The 19,308-nt window shown below is 48.2% G+C and overlaps 1 protein-coding gene across 1 annotated transcript in view; it reads left to right on the top strand.

The window, feature by feature from the left end:
- Positions 1-19,104, top strand: part of NRBP1 (nuclear receptor binding protein 1) — a 42,703-nt gene extending 23,599 nt beyond the window's left edge. The window contains exons 8-18 of the mRNA XM_075415169.1: positions 12,262-12,345; positions 12,554-12,612; positions 13,756-13,854; positions 13,930-14,062; positions 14,345-14,447; positions 17,073-17,123; positions 17,217-17,352; positions 17,446-17,499; positions 17,895-17,958; positions 18,044-18,099; positions 18,298-19,104. Coding sequence (XP_075271284.1) covers positions 12,262-12,345; positions 12,554-12,612; positions 13,756-13,854; positions 13,930-14,062; positions 14,345-14,447; positions 17,073-17,123; positions 17,217-17,352; positions 17,446-17,499; positions 17,895-17,958; positions 18,044-18,099; positions 18,298-18,396 — 938 coding nt within the window. The 3' untranslated portion in view covers positions 18,397-19,104. The remainder of the gene's footprint in view (positions 1-12,261; positions 12,346-12,553; positions 12,613-13,755; positions 13,855-13,929; positions 14,063-14,344; positions 14,448-17,072; positions 17,124-17,216; positions 17,353-17,445; positions 17,500-17,894; positions 17,959-18,043; positions 18,100-18,297) is intronic.
- The last annotated feature ends 204 nt before the right edge of the window (positions 19,105-19,308 follow it).

Consider the following 19,308-nt stretch of genomic DNA (forward strand, 5'->3'; position numbering starts at 1 on the left):
TTACTAAGATATTTTGGATCTGAGCTAAGACAGTGTGGCTTAGAGAAAAAGATAATGGACAGTTGAGATCAGCAGACATAGAAAAATCTGTCATAAAAATGGAAAACTTTTTCATCCATGTTGGCATTCATTTTTTTTTTTTGCTATACATACATGAATTTATGTAGTCTAGCTTCTAGCCATACAGATTGATGTGTAGAGTCAAGCATGTCCTCTACCAAGCCAAACATTTTCAGTTGCTTAGAAACTTGGCAAAACTAAGGCAGATATTCACAAGCAGAGGAAAAGGTTTGTCTCTGACTACAGGTGCTGCTAGGAATGACATCAGGGAGATGAAAAATTTTGAGTAGAACTTTCTTCCCCCAGAATGCTTCAGAAAGTCCAAAGTAGTATGTGGGTTACTTTTTTTTTTTTTTTAAACGCTTTGTCTCACCTTGGTCTGGGTCTGTGTTGTCTTTGAGACTCCCAGTGGTGTAAAAGTCTGTCATAAAGTGAAGATTCTTCATATTTGGATTGTTTTTGAGAAACTCTGTTGAACAGAGTGGGTGGAATAGCATGAGGTTAACTTCTAATTATAATAAATTGACAGGCATCTCATGATCTAGTTGTTGTTATGACTACTAGAGTGGCAAAAATGGTTACCAGAGACCTGCCTTGATTTTTTGTATAAGCACACATCTCAAGGCAGGAGGAGCAGTCGTCGGTAAGTGGCAATCAGTGGGCTTCTAATTGCTGTGATTAGTTTTTGAAATTGCAGCTAACACCTGACTGAATGTGTGTGTGTTATGATTTAGTGTGTGTGATTCGGGGGAGGCTGGGTCATTTTTTTTCTTTTTAAAAAGTCAGATTTAGTTGTAAGAATTGGTGTCTTTGGTGGCTTTGTTGCAAAGTCACCAAGTGGAATGCATACTTAACAGATTTGCCTCCTACTATGCAGTAATGGTAATGAACTCTCATTTTTATTTTGCAGAAGGTTTAAAAGCTGGCTCTTGCTTCATGTGCTTGCCTTCCTTCCTCAGTATACTTTCTTTGTGCTGCTGTGAGTCTTCTCATTCATGAAAACACCAGAAAACAACTATCTTCTAGACTGGTCGTCATTTTCAATTAAATAGGATCTTCTAAAAAGGTTTAAATATCGCAGTTTCATGCTCCAGGTTAAGAGAATTTGCCTTTTTTGTGGTCAAACTTACTCTTTTTATATTACATTGAAGGTGTCTGCTGCTTCAGTGGATTGTGTTTTTTCTCTGCATTTGTGTGGTTTTCCAAGATGTGTCAGGGGACTTGTGTTATAGTCATACAGGTTTTCATTTACCCATTTTAGTATTAGTACAGCAGTTGCATATGTCCCCTCTTTTTGGAGTCCTTTGATTGAAGGCGTGTGGAACATTAGCATTTTAGGAGGCTCCTTCATGCCCGTTCTTGAAAGATCACTTGAATACAAACTTAGCAAGTTTTTACATTCCTGTGTACCATTACAGGCTCAGGGCTAAGCTTCTGGAAACTAGCTCTACAGATCAGGACCTTGAGGTCCTGGAGGAGAGCAAGCTGACCATAAGCCAGCAACGCACCCAAGAACAAGGCGGATAAAACCATTGCTGGCAGATTGAGGGAAGTGATCTTTCCTCTCTTTAGCAGTGGTATTACAATATCTGGAATGCTGTGTCTAGATCTGAGCTCCACGACACTAGAAAGATACAGACTTACTGGAGTAAGTCCTGCATAGGGCCACGATGACATTTAAGGGCGTGGAGCATCTGTTGTTATGAGGAGAGGCTGGAGAGAGCTGAAACCATTTGGCCTGGAGAGGAGAAGGCTCTGGGGTATCATTTCAATATGTATGAATACCTGATTGGAGAGAACGAAGAGGAGGGAGTCAGTCTCTTTCCTGTAGTGCCCACTGACAGGACAAGAGGTGATGGACACGGATTGAAATACATGAGGTTCCATCTAACACAACAATACCCTTTTTTTCCCCCCCTCTTTTTTTTTACTGTGAGGGTAGTCAAACACTGGAACAGGCTGTCCAGAGAGGTTGTGGAGTCTTTCTCCATGGAGGTACTCAAAACTGAACCGCACATGGTCCTGGGTGACCTGTTCTAGCTGACCCTGCTTGAGCAGGGGAGTTGAGCTATATTCTTAAGAGGTCCCTTCCAACCGTGACAATTTTGTGATCTAGGCCTTGAGGCATGTGGGCTGAGTAGTGTTTTCACTCTAGCTTCTGCTTTCAGGGGGTGAGCTTTTCTGTTTAATAAAGTCTTCCAGGGTCATTTGCATAGCTTCACTTTGGCATATTGTGAAACAACGGTAATCAGAGAGATGTGAAGTCTGAAATTCAGGGAGGGTAAACTTGAAATACTCAAGCTTGTGGACCCTAGTTGCGTTTTCATCAAATATGTATTTATACTGGTTCAATCCAAATTTTGTTAAGCAGAGCTGCTCAAAACATAAAATTAGTTTTCGTAGTCATGTTTCTGAGGACTTTGTTTTTCAATGTATGTCTGTCTTCTGGGACTAAAAGATTCCCCAGAGTAGCTTGGTCCATAGCATTTCAGTGAATGTCTTTTATTGTTTTTCTGATTGCATGTAATATTTGCACTCTGAGGCTACAGCAGTTAATTAGTGCCCTGCAACTTCAGTTGTGAAAGAACTGAGCAAGAACGGGAGTCCTGCTGCCCCTTCATCTTTTTAATATAGAATACTGTATTACAATCAGATGATGCAACCCAAGCAGGGGTTTGCCCGATCTGTAGGACCTTCATTCCTCTGGTTGAGAACTTAGAACTTGGTTTTTATGTGCAGGTTTCAAATCTCCCTACACACTTTGTTCAGAATGAAGTTGTTTGTGTCGTGAACTCCTCCAGATAAAGTGCTAATAAGCTCGTAAGTCCCTGCTTAAGAGCCTGCATGCAGCCAGGATTGGCAAGTACTTGTCTTTCAGGTCCTCTTTATCTGTTCTTTTGTCTGTGGTCTTGCATTTCCTGCTCTACCTACTCCCATTTTCTGCTTCCATATAATGGATGTGGACAAACATGTCAGTTTAAAACTCTGAATGCTTTTTTACTTAAACATAAAATATGATCCACTGCTTCACAAGAAATCTGACACAGCATGATAATTTTCCTTCCCATCGTTCATTTGTATGCCTTCATATTTGCATGAGCCACCAATGTGCCCTTGCCACAAAGAATCCTAATGATATCCTGGGCTGTGTTAGGCAAAATATTGCCAGCAGGTTGAGGGATGGGATCCTTCCCCTCTGCTCAGTGCTGGTGAGGCCACCCCTGGGGTGCTGGGACCAGTGTTGGGCTCCCCAGGACAAGAGGGATGTGGACAGACTGGAGAGAGTCCAGGGAGGGGCCACCAGGATGCTGAAGGACTGGAGCATCTCTGCTGTGGGGAAAGGCTGAGGGAGCCTGGGACTGCTCAGCCTGGAGCAGGGAAGGCTCAGGGGGATTGAATCCATGCCTGAAAAACCTGCAGGGAGGGAATGAAGAGGAGGGAGCCAGGCTCTTCCAGTGATGCCCAGTGCCAGGACAAGAGGCACAAACTGGACCACAGGAGGTTCCCTCTAAACATCAGGAAACACTTTTCCGTTGTGAAGGTGACACGGGCACAGGTTGCCCAGTGAGGTGATGTAGTCTACATCACTGGAGCTACTCAAAAACTGTCTGGACGTGGTCTGGCTCTGGGAGTCCAGAACAGGGCGGGTTGAACAAGATGACAAGGGAAGATCTACAGATGTTGTGTGTCTAGACTTCTGTTAGGCCTTTGAGATGCATCCCAGAGTCCTGAGGGAATTGGCTGATGTAGTTGCCAAGCCACTTTCCGTGATATCTGAAAAGTCACGGCAGTCAGGTGAAGTCCCTAGTGACTGGAAAAAGGGAAACATTGCACCCATTTTTAAAAAGGGTAGAAAGGAGGACCCTGGGAACTACCGACCTGTCAGCCTCACCTCTGTGCCTGGGAAGATCATGGAACAGATCCTCCTAGAAGCTATGCTAAGGCACATGGAGGCCAGGGAGGTGATTTGAGACAGCCAGCATGGCTTCACCAAGGGCAAGACCTGCCTGACTAGTCTACTGGCCTTCTATGATGGAGTGACTACATCAGTGGACAAGGGAAGAGCGATGGATGTTGTCTACCTGGACTTCTGTAAGGCCTTTGACATGGTCCCCCACAACATCCTTCTCTCTAAACTGGAGAGTTATGGATTTGATGGGTGGACTGTTTGGTGGATGAGGAATTGGTTGGATGGTGGCATCCAGAGGGTCGTGGTCAATGGCTCAATGTCCAGATGGAGATCAGTAACAAGTGGTGTCCCTCAGGGGTCTGTATTGGGACCAGCACTGTTTAATACCTTCATCACTGACGTAGACGGTGGGATTGAGTGTACCCTCAGCAAGTTTGCAGGTGACACCAAGATGAGTGGTGCGGTCAACGTGCCTGAGGGGCGGGATGCCATCTAGAGGGACTTGAACAATCTCAAGAAGTGGGCTTGTGTGAACCTCATAAGTTTCAGCAAGGCCAAATGCAAGGTTCTGCACCTGGCTTGGGGCAACCCCCAGTATCAGTACAGGCTGGGGGACGAAGGGATTGAGAGCAGCCCTGCCCAGAAGGACTTGGGGGTGCTGGGGGATGAAAAGCTAGGCAGGAACTGGCAATGTGTGCTCACAGCCCAGAAGGCCAGCCGTGCCCTGGGCTGCATCCCCAGCAGCGTGGGCAGCAGGGTGAGGGAGGGGATTCTGCTCCTCTGCCCCGCTCTGCTGAGACCCCCCCAGAGTCCTGCGTCCAGCTCCGGAGCCCTCAGCACAGGACAGAGCTGGAGCTGTGGGAGCGGGGCCAGAGGAGGCCCCAGCAATGACCCGAGGGCTGGAACCCCTCTGCTGTGAGGAAAGACTGGGAGAGCTGGGGGTGATCAGCCTGGGGAGGAGAAGGCTGCGGGAGGCCTTAGAGCAGCCTTCCGCTGCCTGAAGGGGGCTACCTGAAGAAAGATGGGGAAAATATTTTCAGCAGGGCCTGTTGCAATAGGACAAGGAGTAATGGTTCTAAACTGAAAGGGAGGAGATTCACACTGGATATGAGGAGGAAATTTTTTACAGTGAGGGTGATGAAATCCTGGCCCAGGTTGCCCAGAGAGATGGTCGATGCCCCATCCCTGGAACTATTCCAGGCCAAGTTGGATGGGGTTCTGAGCAACCTGGTCTGGTTAAAGATGTCCCTGCTCATGGCAAGGGGTTGGACTAGATGGCCTTTGAAGGTCCCTTCCAACCCAAACTATTCTGTGATCTCCGGAGATTCCTTCCAACCTGAATCATTCCATGATTTTATAAATTATGGGATTAATCATGGGATGATAAAATCCCATGGTTTTATAATTCTGTATTAGTTTCTGTGGAAAAGCATTTCAAAGTACATGAATTTTTGTATGATATCAGCTCTCTGTTGCAAGTACCACTGGTTCTGCTTCAGCAGGATTTTCTCTGAAGTAAAAACATGGGCAATGTTTTAGGCAGAGATGATACTACACAGAAGCAGTGTCAATGGGTGTGGTGCCAGTGAACATGGGTGTAGGCAGCTGGGGGGCTGTTATCTGGCACTGGGAACTGTGTGTATTGAACTCTTCATATACTGAACCTCTTTGCCCCTTCATCTCATTAGATATTCAATTGATAAAAATAATCAAATCCTCTTGCTTCTGGTGACTCAGTGTTGCAAATAATTTTGCAAACACTTTTTGCAATCCTTGATGTAGATCAGGAGGGCTGTAGGATGCTTGTATTCTGTGATCAACTTAAATCTGCCACTACTTTTCCTGTTTGACTCAGTGTTTAATGGCTCTGTGCTTCCTAGTTGCTTATTTACTAGGCTTTGCCCTCCCTAATAAAAATGCATTTGTCATCTTTGTGTGCAAATGAAGTGAACTGTGAAATGTCTTGGGTTTGTGCAGTCTTCTACCCTTTTGCACTAGTGAAAATGTCTTGAGCATATGAGTGCAGGGGATAATAAGGTGGCCTCATACCTGTCCTGGCCCTGTGGCCATCCCTTTATAGTTGCAAACAGATGATCTTGCATTCAGTTTATTGGTTTTGGGTCCTGTGGTGCTGGTACAGTGCAGCATAGGTAAGGTGGTTAATCATCCCATAGCAAGCCTGGGACTAATCTTCAAGGTTAGTTGTTGGTCCTTCTCGCTGTCATCTTGTATTGCTCTGCTTTCTAAGCCTGCTGAAATCTGGAGTATAGTGTATTTGAGCACTTTACTAGTAGAGTGGAGTAAGATACTCTTGCTTCGGAGAATGCTTAGGCATTTGCAAGAGAGCAAGTGGTTCAGTGGTTCCTTCAGGAGGAAAGGAGGGGCTGTTGGGCAGGCTGCCTTCCGTGCTTGCAAGGAAGAAGTGTTGAATGCAGAACAAAGGTGGGTGTGAACTGGACACAGGGCAAGAGGAAAATGTCTTCTGCGGCACGTAATGTTCAAAAGGGCAAATTGCTGTGTGATTGGTCCTCTCTGCTAAAACCTGCTGCTGGTGACAGCTGGGAGGTAATACAGCGAAGTGCATTCTTGGCTGACACTCCTAATGACTGATGGGCGTTCTAGTGAGCTGTTTACCCTGATGAGCTCTTTGCTCTAGCATGTCCTTGAGGGTTTGAGAAGTCTAGTAAGCTCTGCATGTTCCTGTAGTAATACGGATTTTTTTCTCTTCAGGCTTCTATTGTCAGATTGAGTTCAGCTTGCCAAAGGCTTGTCCTACCTTCTACTGTACTTCATGTCTCTTCCTGTCATCTGCCCTGCACTGACACCATATTTGGCTGAATCCTTTTCTAAAATTAATCTTTGCTAATTCCCTAGCAGACTGATCAGTCATGTGGTGCTATGTCTTGTAGTCTGTCCCTTGCTGCTGCTTCTCTGTGGCTGTGAAAGGCATGTTCATTATTAATGGTGATCTGGCTTTCCTGTTTGACCTTTATTGTTTGTCTTGTTTAACATAACTGTCCTTAGCCTTCATTCATCTGGTCATTCGCAGAGTTAAGAGTCATTGCTAGATGTAGTAGTGGATTGCAGGTAGTAACTATGTGCAAATCAGTCAGACCTAGTGTCAAAGGTACCTTAAAGTGTGCATTCTTACCTTGTGCAGTTAAGCATTTGTTTTAAAATGTACGCTCAGTGAATCTCCTCTCAAGCCTCTATCTGTGCGAAGTGGCCTGCGCACCAAGGTGATGGACCTACAATAGTGACTAGACCAGACCAAACCCAAAGTTTCTTGTCCCAGCTTTTAAAATACTGTCATGAGGTGTAACAGCACTTTTGCCTGCCTTGTTTAACATGCTTGCAAGGAGTGTTTCAGAGTTGACTTCAATAGCAGGTTGTTGCTGTCACAGTGATGAATGGAACAGATGTGTGTCTGGCAAGGCTGTCTCTGCTTAGCTCTAAGGCATACAGTCAAGAATCTGGTAGTCTTATGCCATTGCTCTACTGTTGCATTGCTTCAGCTTTGCAATAACAGAGTGAGGTTATGCATGTGACTTCCAGCCAAGTCGCACGTGAGCTGTGATATAAACTGCTAGGACAGTAGAAAGGCTTGCCAAGTGTGGCTAACCAAACCCGGCTGCAGAGCCAGTCTCTGCAACAATGGCAGAAAAACAGGGTGAAGAGTTCCAGTGGGCCTCTGCAAGTTCGGAGGCACAAAAACCAGAATATCGGAGGGGACAGGTCTCTGGATGACCTACAATGGCAAACTCAAAACTGCCTTTCTGTGTGCCAGAGTTGGAAGTTCCCACAGACAGTGCAAGCCCAGCTCTTTCCAGAAATGCTGGCGCCACTGCAAAATGTCCATAGGACCTGGATGCAGAGGAACTCCTTATCAAGTCCTTAATGAGGTGCAGACAGCAATTACAGTTAGAGCTTGGGCTAGGATTCCATCATACTCACCTTTCTGGTATGGGAGTACCTATGTTACATCACTGGTTAGGATTTCTGATGATGATGCCTTTTCGTGATTGATTACTGCCTCTTCCCTGTTCTTAAACAGGTCTGTACTGGCTTAGCATGGCAAGGTTTTGGTATTACAGAGGCTACAGGAGTGGCTTCTGTGAGAAGCTGCTAGAAGCTTCCCCTGTGTCCAATAGAGCCGGTGCCAGCCAGCTCCAAGGCGAACCTGCTGCTGGCCAAGGCCGAGCCCATCGGCAATGGTGGTAGCACCTCTGTGATGACACATTTAAGAAGAAGGAAAAATAACTTCACTGGGATAGAGGAGTGGGAATATGTGAGAGAAACAGCCCTGCAGAGCCCGCAGTCGGTGCAGGAGGAGGGCAGGAGGTGCTCCAGGCAGTGGAGCAGAGATTTTGCTGTGCAGCCATGGAGCAGCCCGTGGTGGGGCAGGCTGTCCGCTGCAGCCGTGGAGCTCCACGGTGGAGCAGATCCCCACCTACAGCCCGGCGAGGACCCCACGCCAGAGCAGGGGGATGCCTGGAGGAGGCTGTGACCCATGGAGAGCCCACACTGGAGCAGGTTTGCTGGCTGGGCTTGTGACCCTGTGGGGGATCCACACTGTAGCAGTTTGTTCCTGAAGGACTGCACCCCCTGGAAAGGACCCATGCTGGAACAGTTCGTGGAGAGCTGCAGCCAGTGGGTGGGACCCCGTGATGGACCAGTTTGTGGAGCATGCTGGAGCAGGGGCAGAGTGTGAGGAGGAAGGAGCAGCAGAGACGATGTATGATGAACTGACTGCAACCCCATTCCTTGTCCCCCTGCACCGCACAGGGGGAGGAGGTAAAGAAAATCAGTAGCGAAGTTAAGCCTGGGAAGAAGGGAGGGGTAGGGGGAAGGTGTTTTTAAGATTTGGTTTTATTTCTCATTATCCTACTTGATTTGTTTGGTGATAAATTAAACTAATTTCTCCAAGTTCAGTCCGTTTTGCCCGTGACAGTAATTGGTGAGTGATCTCTCCCTGTGCTTGTCTTGACCCATGAGCCTTTTGTCGTGTTTTTCTCCCCTGTCCAGCTGAGGAGGGAGAGTGATAGAGCGACTTTGGTGGGCTCCTGGCGTCCAGCCAGGCTGAATCACAACAAGGGCCCAGGAGCAAAGGACGGAATGGCTGGATAGTGAACTGGCCCTTGCCATCCAACACACTGTAGTAACAGTACTTAAAGACACATTGGAAAATTAAGCTAATCAAAACATCGTGTGGAAGGTGACTTTATACTTGGCTGAGTTTGCTCCACATTTGGCAGGATAGTGTTGGCCTGGGTAGTACCATGCTAGAGTTCCTGCCTGAGGACATTGGTCCAACATTTGATGGCATATGCTGCATTTCTGCAGTGTCCTTGCTGTTGACGCAGTGCATCTCCCTCAGGGCAGGCCTTGGTGCCTCTGCCCTTCTTCAGCGGTCTGGCCCTGGCCGGACAGCGGTGCTGCCCTGGCAGCTGCTCAGCTGCATGCAGTGTCTTGGTGGTGGTTGCTAGACCAGTGACTGTACAGAGGTGCATAGCTGAACGTGGGTTTTGGGTTCCTGTTTACTCTTACAATCCATTGTACTGATAAGAAAGGCAGAACAAATAGAAGACATAAAATAAGTCTTATTTTATATCCTCAGGTTGTCGAGCTAGTTCCCGGTAGACAGAGGTTGTCATGCCTGCAATAGATGTTAGGTTTGGCAGGGTTCACAAAAACACCTCTTGGATAGTTCATATATACCGCGTGCTGCACAAAGACATCCAGTATTCCATAAAAAAAAAAAAAAAAAAATCAGAGTTTAGAGCAAAAGTGTTTCTGAAGTCTTAAATACCCTGTTCTGCAAAAACTGGAACAAAGTAGTCGTTCTTGTAGACAGGGAACTAACAAGTTTGGGATCAGCGAGATCCTATGATTGCATTACAGCCTAGGCCTCAGGGGAATGCCAAAATCTTAATGGTGTTGGACACTCTGAGGAAAAATTTGTTCTTGATCGCAAACGTCACAGTATTCGGGTGGCTGTGTATCTGCAGCAATATTGCATTTCTGGATGTGATCAGCCTCTGGCTCTTCATAGGGCCATAGCTGTCCTTATCTCCACTCCTCACACCCACCAGTGGTATACTATAGATTTAGGCAAAATTATCTTTAGTTCCTGCAAGTCTCCTGCAGAAGTTCTGAAAGCTATGAGTGGTGGGGTGTGTGTGGTTTTGGTTGTGGGTTTTTTTTGTTTGTTTTGTGGGGTTTTTTTTGTTTGTGTTTGTTTTTTGTTTTTTTTTTTTTAAGAAGGCAAAATCTCATTTGACAGTATTAAATTGTTTTTACAATGGTGAATTGTTCTGTTGGGTAGAAAAGAATAGGTTACTTATGGGGGGACAGTACTGTTAAAGCTGATCTTGATTCCTTGGCCAAAACATCTACAGAAAGGAAACCGGAAAGAGCAAAAGAGCAGTAATGATGAGGAAATCCAGCTGCTGGAGAAGACCTGACATAGCCCCTCCTATCTTAGCAGCCACCTATAGACCAGATATAGTGGGCTACTTAAGGCAGATACTGCCTGTAGACAAAAGCAAGTTAAGAGGACACTTTGGGGATGTCCGAGAACCTCTTTAGAAGGCCCAGTATGAGAACCTGTTGTGCTGGACAAACCTTGGGTGATTTACCCGGTATGCAGAGTCAGGCGCTGGCTGGAGGCACGGTGACAGGGTAGAAGCTGAAAAAGGGCTGCCCCACCAGAGGGGTTTGGAGTCCCTCAGGCACTGATCTACTTAATGTTGAGGGTGCTGACAGAAACGTGGGGAATGTGTGATGTTGAGGTTGGTCAGGATATCCTCCAGAAGGACAGGAAGACATTAGAGGACTGGACAAATTCCAGTTGCAAGAAACTCGATAGTGCACAATACAAAGCTGCACAGAAGTCCAGAGCTTGTAATTTGGGAAATGAGGAGGGTCTGGCATCTACTAGCTGTTCAGTGGAGGAATTTGCTCCACTTGCTTTGTATGCAGTGTGAAGATCCATTGGGCCAGAGTCCCCAGGACAGAGAATTGGTGTGATTGTGCATGGCCCTGGCCAGACCTCATTTAAAGCAGTTGGGGTGACTGGGAAAATGCAGAGCAGGTCTTAACAGGAAGACAAAGAATTTAGCTTACTTTGCTTAGTGCTGTGGAGCTGAGAGGACCTGGTGGTGTCTGTAAACAAGTATGCACTAGGAATGAAATCATCTTACTGGACTCCCAAAGTAAGAGCTAGCACAAGAACAAAAAGCAGTAAACTACTCGTGAATGGTTGGTTGGGAAAATGGATGCTGGCCATTGGAGCAAGGTCAATTTCCAGTGCTCGAATAAGATGATACGATTTGGTATGTGCCACACAGCGAGGCTGAGCTGAGTTACCAAGGAAGATCCTTCTTGTCTGACTAGAGCCCAAAGAACGTCTCTCCTCTGAGGCTGGAAGCCAGTTCAGTCTCATTCAACTAGGAATCGTCTTTGGTGTGTCCTGCCCTAATCCAGGAAAACCTGGAAAAATAACAAGCGGTCTGGCACATCCAGTGTAAGACCACAATGTAGCAGTACAGACCAGGACCAATGCGATTGTCCAGGAGGCTGACAAAGTGGGAGATGGGCCTGAGGCTGTGGGACCAGGCATGTTCAAGGGCGGAAACAGAGCTTCAGATGGGATGGTTACCCTGTGCTCCTTGCCTACCTCAGTATTTCTCCCTGGTGGAGCCATCTGCTTGGTTTTGGAGAGCTGTTTGTAGTCTTTTTAGAGGTGGCTGTCCCAAAAGCTTATCTTTTATGGGGAATGTGTCCATACTTGGGTTATGCTCATTGTTCTTGTGGCTGGGAGTTATTTCCTCCCTGTAGCTGCAAGTAGTTTGTGGTTGTTGCTGTGGAGGCACTGGCTTCTGAGAGGTCTCTGCTCTCAGGGTGGTCATCTCTCCTCATTCAGCAGCTTTGCTTGACTTTTGTCTTGAGGCGCTTTGGCACCAGTGTCCTGCTGATATGTGGAAGAGTTGCCTTGTAGGTATGTCCCTCTCCTAGAGCCCTGAGGTGGTGACTAGTTGCAGTGATCTTGGCATCTCTGGCTGTTTCTAGGGCTTCTGTTGTAGTTGAGTTGCTTGTGACAAATGTTGTAGATCTGATTTAAGTTAGGTGCTTTCAGGACTTGCACTTCAACAGGGAGTCCTTCCCAGCTTGTCTTCCCGTTCAGCAGAAACTCTGGTCTCCAGGGCCTGGGAGTTGCATGTGTTCTCTGGGATCTAGTCAGGGATGGGCTGCGGTTTCCTGCATCCTAAGTATTTGTGACTTTCTTCTAGTGGCACCGGACACAATTAACAACCACGTGAAGACCTGTCGTGAGGAACAGAAGAACCTGCACTTCTTTGCCCCAGAATATGGAGGTATGGTGTGGCTACAGCTGCAAGCCTGGTTTTGTTGGCCTTACTAAAGTTTCCAAGCTGTTCTGCATCTTGTTTTCAGATACAGGCTCATGGGAGATGCCACATTAACAGTTCTGAGTTATTTGACTGCTTAAATGCTCCAACTCCTCTGTCTTGATAGCTGAATGCAGGGACAGACTGATAACGGAGCATTATTTCTGTGTTACAGAAGTTGCCAACGTCACCACCGCTGTGGACATTTACTCCTTTGGGATGTGTGCACTGGAGGTGAGTCTGGAACACTTGCTGTGGAACAGAGAGAGAATGTATTTGAGGGAAGGAGATGGCTCTGTGGAGATGCTGTGGTTATGGGTGGGTTAGCTTGGTGTTCTCTCAGCCAAATGCACTTTACCTTGGAGGGATCCCTACTGAGGCTCCCCCAAATGGCTTGCTAAGAAGTAAATAGTTCAGTAACGTGTAGTTATTTCTGAAATTTCTAATGTGCAGCTCATTACTCTGCAGGTCTTGGCCAGTTCTGAAGTCTGACCACTGGCTGGTGGGAACAGTCACTACTAGAAACTGTACTTAATGTACCTGTAGAACAAAATTCCCCTTCTGGGGAATACCTGTTCTTCCTGTGGTATCTGGAGGAGAGGACAGATGTAGTCCATAATTTTTCTGGGCCAGCCTATCCCCACCTGATACAGGTGCTGGTTGCAGTCAGGCGCGAGTCTAATGTACCTGATCTTAGCAGACTTGTGGTTCCTCTGTCCTTGCAATCAGTAGGCCCAGGTCTAGGAAATGGAAGTTGTTGGTAGGAGTATTTTCTGGGAAGAGTTGTTGGAAGGAGCCAACACGAAGAATTCTGAACCTATGCTGCCCATCCCATAAGTGAAGCAGGAGGAGAATTGTGGAAACACAACTTTTAGGAAGCAAAACTTGAGCTGAATCTTAAGGTGTTCTCTAGAATCTTTTGCCAGCTTTTTCTAGATGGGAATTGGTGTATGTGTTGGCTGGAGCCAGTTCTGGATGGCATTGTGTTCGTGCTTTTCTGCCTGTAATACAGAGCTATTCATACAGCCAGGAGGGACACTGTCAGCTTCTGGCAGCGATCTGGATACTGCTTCATTAGGGGATGGGAATTAACAAGTAGAAGTACAGGCCAGTGGATCATGACATTCAGAATGGAGATACTTACTGTCTAAGGTGATGCTGGCATAGTTTTCAGGTCTCCCTGGCAATCTGTGATGGGGCTGGAAGCAAGCTATCATAATGAGGCAGTCGTTCTCTCTCTGCCTCCACAAACTGTGACCTTAAATAGCACCAAACAACTTGGCTGTTACGATCTCACGCTTGGCAGTGGTCTCCTTGGGTTCTGTTCAATGTTCAGTCATTCTCAGTGAGGCCTGATGTGCTGCTTTGTGTTTGCAGATGGCGGTGCTGGAAATACAGGGTAATGGAGAGTCGTCCTATGTGCCCCAGGAGGCCATTAACAGTGCCATCCAGCTGCTGGAGGACCCCTTGCAGAGGGTGAGTGAGGAGGGATCAGCACGCCTGCAGACATGCTGGCATTGCACATGGTCTCATGCAATTTTTGTCTTTCAGGAGTTCATTCAGAAGTGTCTAGAACAGGACCCTGGCAAGCGTCCTACTGCCCGGGAGCTCCTTTTTCATCAGGCGTTGTTTGAGGTGCCATCACTAAAGCTACTGGCTGCTCACTGTATCGTTGGACATCAGCGTGAGTATGGAGTTCCAGGGTGCCACGTCTCATGTTCTGCAAAGCTTCACGAAGTTGTCAGTACAGCTAGCATCCTGGAAACCAAGACCTTCATGCTGCTCTTAACAGGCAGGGACCAGGGCCTTGTGAAACAGAGCTGCAGTCACTGCAGAGCCTGGAGGACTGTGGTGCCCTACCTGCTCTGAGTGGCACAGGAGTTTAACAGCCTAAAGCTTCTCAGGTTTTTATTGCTTTTCTTAGGTTGGAAAGGAATTGTAGTTGTTCTAACTTTTTTTTTAATAGATATGATTCCTGAAAATGCTTTAGAAGAGATGACCAAAAACCTTGACATGAGTGCGGTGTTGGCAGAAATCAATCACACGGACAGGGAAGGAGTCAAGATGATGTGAGTACCCTGTGGTGTGCTTGGAGGGGGCTGCTCAGGTGCATGTGGAACAGATGCCAGGGCACTGGGGTGAGCGCTGAAGGGTCTGCCTGGGACTCTTCGAGTTAGTGTTGGTATTTCACCACTAACTGGGAAACAAAAGGGAACTGATGGTGCTGTTGGTGATGGAGCAGTCATGCACTCTCTGGGCACAAAAAGTTCCGTGGAGGGTAACTCCTGGGTAGAAGATGACCTTGCACCCATGTTCTGTGAAGAAATTCCATGCAGCTGAGGTGTGAATTGTTCCCCAGATGGAGGGGCGGGAAGTTAACGCTGTAGTTGGAACAGTCCTTAGCAAAATCTGGCTGAACAGTTTGGGGAAGTGAGTCGGGCCTGTCACAGGCTTGTCAAATGGAGTCCAGCATGCTGGAGAAATGGTTCCCCGGTGTTTTCTTAACAGGGCAGCTTATTCTACAATATGCAAAGGTAAAAACTGTTTTGGGCAGCTATCAGTAACACACAGCAGCCACTTAAACTGTAGAGGTGGCTCCCTAAGTAAGTGACTGAAATACGTATGGACCAAGTAGAGTGACAAAAAGTGATGTTAAATTTTGGATAATGTAAGCTCAGCTAGTTGAGGGGTTAGATGAAAAGATTAAGATGTGGATACTGTATTTCCAGAGAAGACCAGGGTGCTTCCAGGGTAGCCCAGCATTCTGGGGTGCTCAGGCTACTCAACAGAAGTGATCAAGATGACAAGGAAAAAAAAGCACTGTTCATTTGAGAAGCTCTTTGAGCCATATAGACCTTTCTAAAAACTGACCTTCTGATCTTCATAGCACTAGTAAATAATAGTATTAAATTCCCTTTGGAATTTTTTTTTGTTAATTAAAAGTTCAAAAATGGAGGATAAGGAGTGAATAACCAAAGCTGTGTAGGAGAGATTCTTTACGTATATTGGACTTCAGTCTGCAGAGGCTTGGCTATCAGCCCGGGACTTGCTGCTTTGGTAGTGCAGTGCCTCAGAGGTGCTGGAAAAGGAAAAAGAAAGCATAGTAATGATTTGAAATGTCAGAGCGCATCATTTCCAGATGATTCATCAGAGGCCATGCAAACTGAGCTGCTGGAAAACAATCATACATTTTTGCTGAAAAGTACTACTATACTAGAGGGTGGGAAAGCAACAGATGTGTGTGTTGGGAAGGGCTGGAGAGTGGTCTGGGGAGCTGAGGCTGGTGTGCACCCTACACCGGCTCTGATGAAACAGCAAAGCACTTGGGGGGGATCATGGCAGGATTCCAGCAGCTTGCGGTCTCTGGCTGATCTCTGAAATTCTTCAAAGCAGTGCTTAGACAGTGGTACGGGGAACACTGGCTGTTCAAGATTTTTGTTGGAACCAGTCTAAAAGAAGCTGTGATGGACACTAAAAAGCTGGATTGACTAAAGTGATGAAGAAAGTGTTTTACTGGGGAGTTAGTGAAGTAGGAGAACCTGTGTCTTCTTGTAAGTCCAAACCAGAAAGAAATGAGGTACTTGCTGTGGACTCCGTGCCGTGCAAAAGACAGTGTAACTTGCTTTAGAGAAAAAAGGACTGCTGCTCTGTCTGAGAAGGCTGTGAAGTAACACCACAGGAAAAGACCATTTCCAGAGTGTTGTGAATGCACTGCTATGCAGCTGTAGACGAGAGCAAATGTGGTATCAGGGTGCCGAATAATGGGAGAGAAGGTTGCGGTAGTTGGGTGAAATGTCTGAAGACACTGCCTGTATGATGTCTGTGTACAAAGTGGCAGCCTTTGCAAACAGTCCTGGAGCAGATCAAAGAGCTGAATTTACCAAGGGGCTGGAAGTCATTGTCACCACATGGAGGACCTGTGTGTTCTTGAGGGTGAGAAGGAGGAAGAGCAGTAGACATACGACAAGTTACGGCACAAAGGGGAGGGGTTGTCAGTGCTTACTGTCCTGCATTGGTCACCAGCAAGGAAGATGTTCAGTGGAATTGGAGGCTGGGAAATTAAAGATGAATTTGTAGGAAGATTTATTCTGAGACACTATATTAAGTAGCTACCAAGCTGAATGAGCAATCTGGGAAAGAAACTACAGAGAAAACAGAAGTATCCCAAACTCCAGTGAGAAATATTTGGGCAGGGCATTAAATCCTGAGGTGTAGTTTCTAGTTTCTGGTGTGGAGTGATATGGCTGGTCATACTGTGCCATCAGGTTCTTGCCTTTGCAGTGCTGAGTGCCCTTGCTCTTCTGGAGAATGGGACTCGGGCTTCGTGGGTCTGGTACAACAGATGTCTTTCAAAAACCTTGCTAGGTACTCGGTGTGAACTCGGTGTTATTGGGCTGGCTTCCACGTAATTCTTTGTATTGGACAACTCTTTACAGGGAGGCGATACCTGTTCTGCCATAATGTAAAGTGTTGCCTCATCCTTAGCTGTTAGGAATAGTTGCTTCCTGCACAGGAAGATTGGAGTCTGTCTTGCCTTTGGCTGGCTGCCTCTGTCTGTGCTCATCCCGCCCACTGACACAGCCGTAGTCTAGGGCATGGGGATTTGAAATTGCATCCAAAGAGACTTGAGTGGATGGTTCTGTAGATGACTTCTCACCTAAGTAAGTGTGGTTTTTGTTGTTTTGTTTTACCAGATTTTCACAGTCTCCAGCATTAGAGCTGGACAAGTTCCTGGAGGATGTAAGGTAAGAGGTTTTTTTTTAAAGGGTGATTTTAACTGTGTGTGAGGCTGGAAAAATTTTGGAGGCACAACCTCAGACCCTGCTTCTTTCTTGTAGGAATGGTATCTACCCACTCACAGCTTTTGGAATGCCGCGACCCCAGCAGCCCCAGCAGGTAGTGGTGAAATCTCCTATTGCTCCACCATCTGTGAAAACCCCGACTCCAGAGCCTGCTGAGGTGGAGACCCGCAAGGTAACAGATATGGGACCTCCGTTCCCTCCCCTCCCCAGGCAGCCAAGCAGTGCAGCAGCAGGCAGTCACAGGGTGTCTTGGCTTCTGTTTCAGGTGGTGCTGATGCAGTGCAACATCGAGTCGGTGGAGGAGGGAGTGAAGCACCATGTATGTTCCCGTCTTCGGGCTGCGCATGCTGTCTGGGGGTGCGCCAGGGCAGCTGTGCAGAGCTGGGGGCTCCAGCATGCTGATGCGCTGCTGGTGCCTGCTGCAACCCCCGGCTGCCACAGCTGCCATCTCGGGCCCCAAAGCCAGATGCAGGCCCCTGCCTGTGGCTGACCTGGCATGCAGCAGATGTTCTCGGTCCACCCCCAGATTCAGGCTTCCTCCACGGGATGGTGCTGCTGGCTGTGGTCTGGAGTGGAAATGCACGTGGTTGTTCTGTTAGACTCCTTTGGGGCTCTGGAGGAGGGTGGTTCCTGTCGTGATGGGGATTTCTGGTGATGCTCCTGGCTGTCTGTGGCTGCCATGCAGTCCCTCATGAGATCTTCTCTACCCTGCAGTTAACACTGCTGCTGAAACTGGAAGACAAGTTGAATCGACACTTGAGCTGTGACCTGCAGCCCAGTAAGTACCTTTCCTCCTGTGCTCTGGTGCCCTGGGGCCAGCAGTGCACTCAGAGCTGGGACTGACACCCGTCCCTGTGTTGCAGATGACAACATCCAGGAGCTGGCAGCTGAACTGGTCCAGCTTGGATTCATCAGTGAGGTAAGCAGGCCTGGGGCTCAGGTAGGGATATAGATCTGCATTCCTTTCTCAAACTTAAATAGTTATGCTGGATCACTCCTTTTCTAGGGGGAGAGGTAGGAGGGAGGTGTCCCTGCCCGTGCGCCCTGGCAGGCTCCAGCCGAGCTCTTAGCTTTGTGCAGGCTGGGCCTGCCCCTCACTGTAGCTTGTTCTTCCCAGGCTGACCAGAGCAGACTTACCTGTTTACTTGAAGAGGCATTCAGCAAGTTCTACTACACCCGGAACGGAGCCCTGACGGCAGTGACTGTGTCATCGTAGCACCCCGCGGCTCCCAGGCGGCCAGCGCGGCTTTGTTGCCTGTGACCCCTTCTGTGTCTGTCCATCACTGTAGGGCATCAGCAAGACCCCAGCTGCAGTGCTTGGAAGCTCATCCTGCATGTGCCGTGGCGACAATCCTCCCTGCCCGCCTATTAAAGGGGACTTTGCGCATCAGTATTATTTCCAGCCCTGTTTCTGTTGGGATTTTGCCAGGTGGTGCTGGGGAGCCGGGTCCTGGCTTGGGGTGTTCTGTAGCCCCGTTCATGTGCATGGAGTTTGTTCTGTTTGAATTGTACAAAGTGTCTTTTGCACAGCACAGAAACGTTTTGGGGTTTTTTTTCTGTTTTTTCTTCCTTTTTTTTTTTTTTTTTTTTTAATTTAAAGGTAAGCAGGGGGGAGCCCCTGAGCCCTGCCCCTTCTCTGCACCCCCTTCTGCAGCTCTTTGGCCCCAGTCACTCCCGTCCCTCCCGGGCAGCGGAGGCCGGGGCGGCCGGGCTCCCAGCCCCCTGCCTGGGCCCTGCCCGCCTCCCCCGCGCCTGCACTTTGTTTACTCGTTCCGCACGGCCGCCCGGCCCTGCGTGCGCGGGGGTGCGGGGCTGCGGTGGGTGCTGGCACCGGCCTGGGGCTCCCGCAGCCTCCGGGGGCCCGGCTCCCCCTCCCCCAACCCCCCCCTTCTCCTCCCGCGCCGGCGCCCGGTGGCAGCGCTGGGCCCTGCCCCCGCGGCCCCCCGCCCGTCCCGGGGTGCGTGGCGGGGCCGAGCCCCCGGCGCCGCTCCCGCATCTCATTTCTATCATTTCCTATTTTTAATAAACTGTTTTGTAAATACGCGAGTGCTGCCTCTGTCCGGGCCGGGGGCGGGCCGGCCCTGCCGCGGGGCGGGGCGGGGCGGGGCTGGGGCGGGCGGCTCTGCGC

The sequence above is a fragment of the Opisthocomus hoazin genome, chromosome 2 (genome assembly GCF_030867145.1).
Source record: "Opisthocomus hoazin isolate bOpiHoa1 chromosome 2, bOpiHoa1.hap1, whole genome shotgun sequence".
Taxonomy (NCBI): domain Eukaryota; kingdom Metazoa; phylum Chordata; class Aves; order Opisthocomiformes; family Opisthocomidae; genus Opisthocomus; species Opisthocomus hoazin.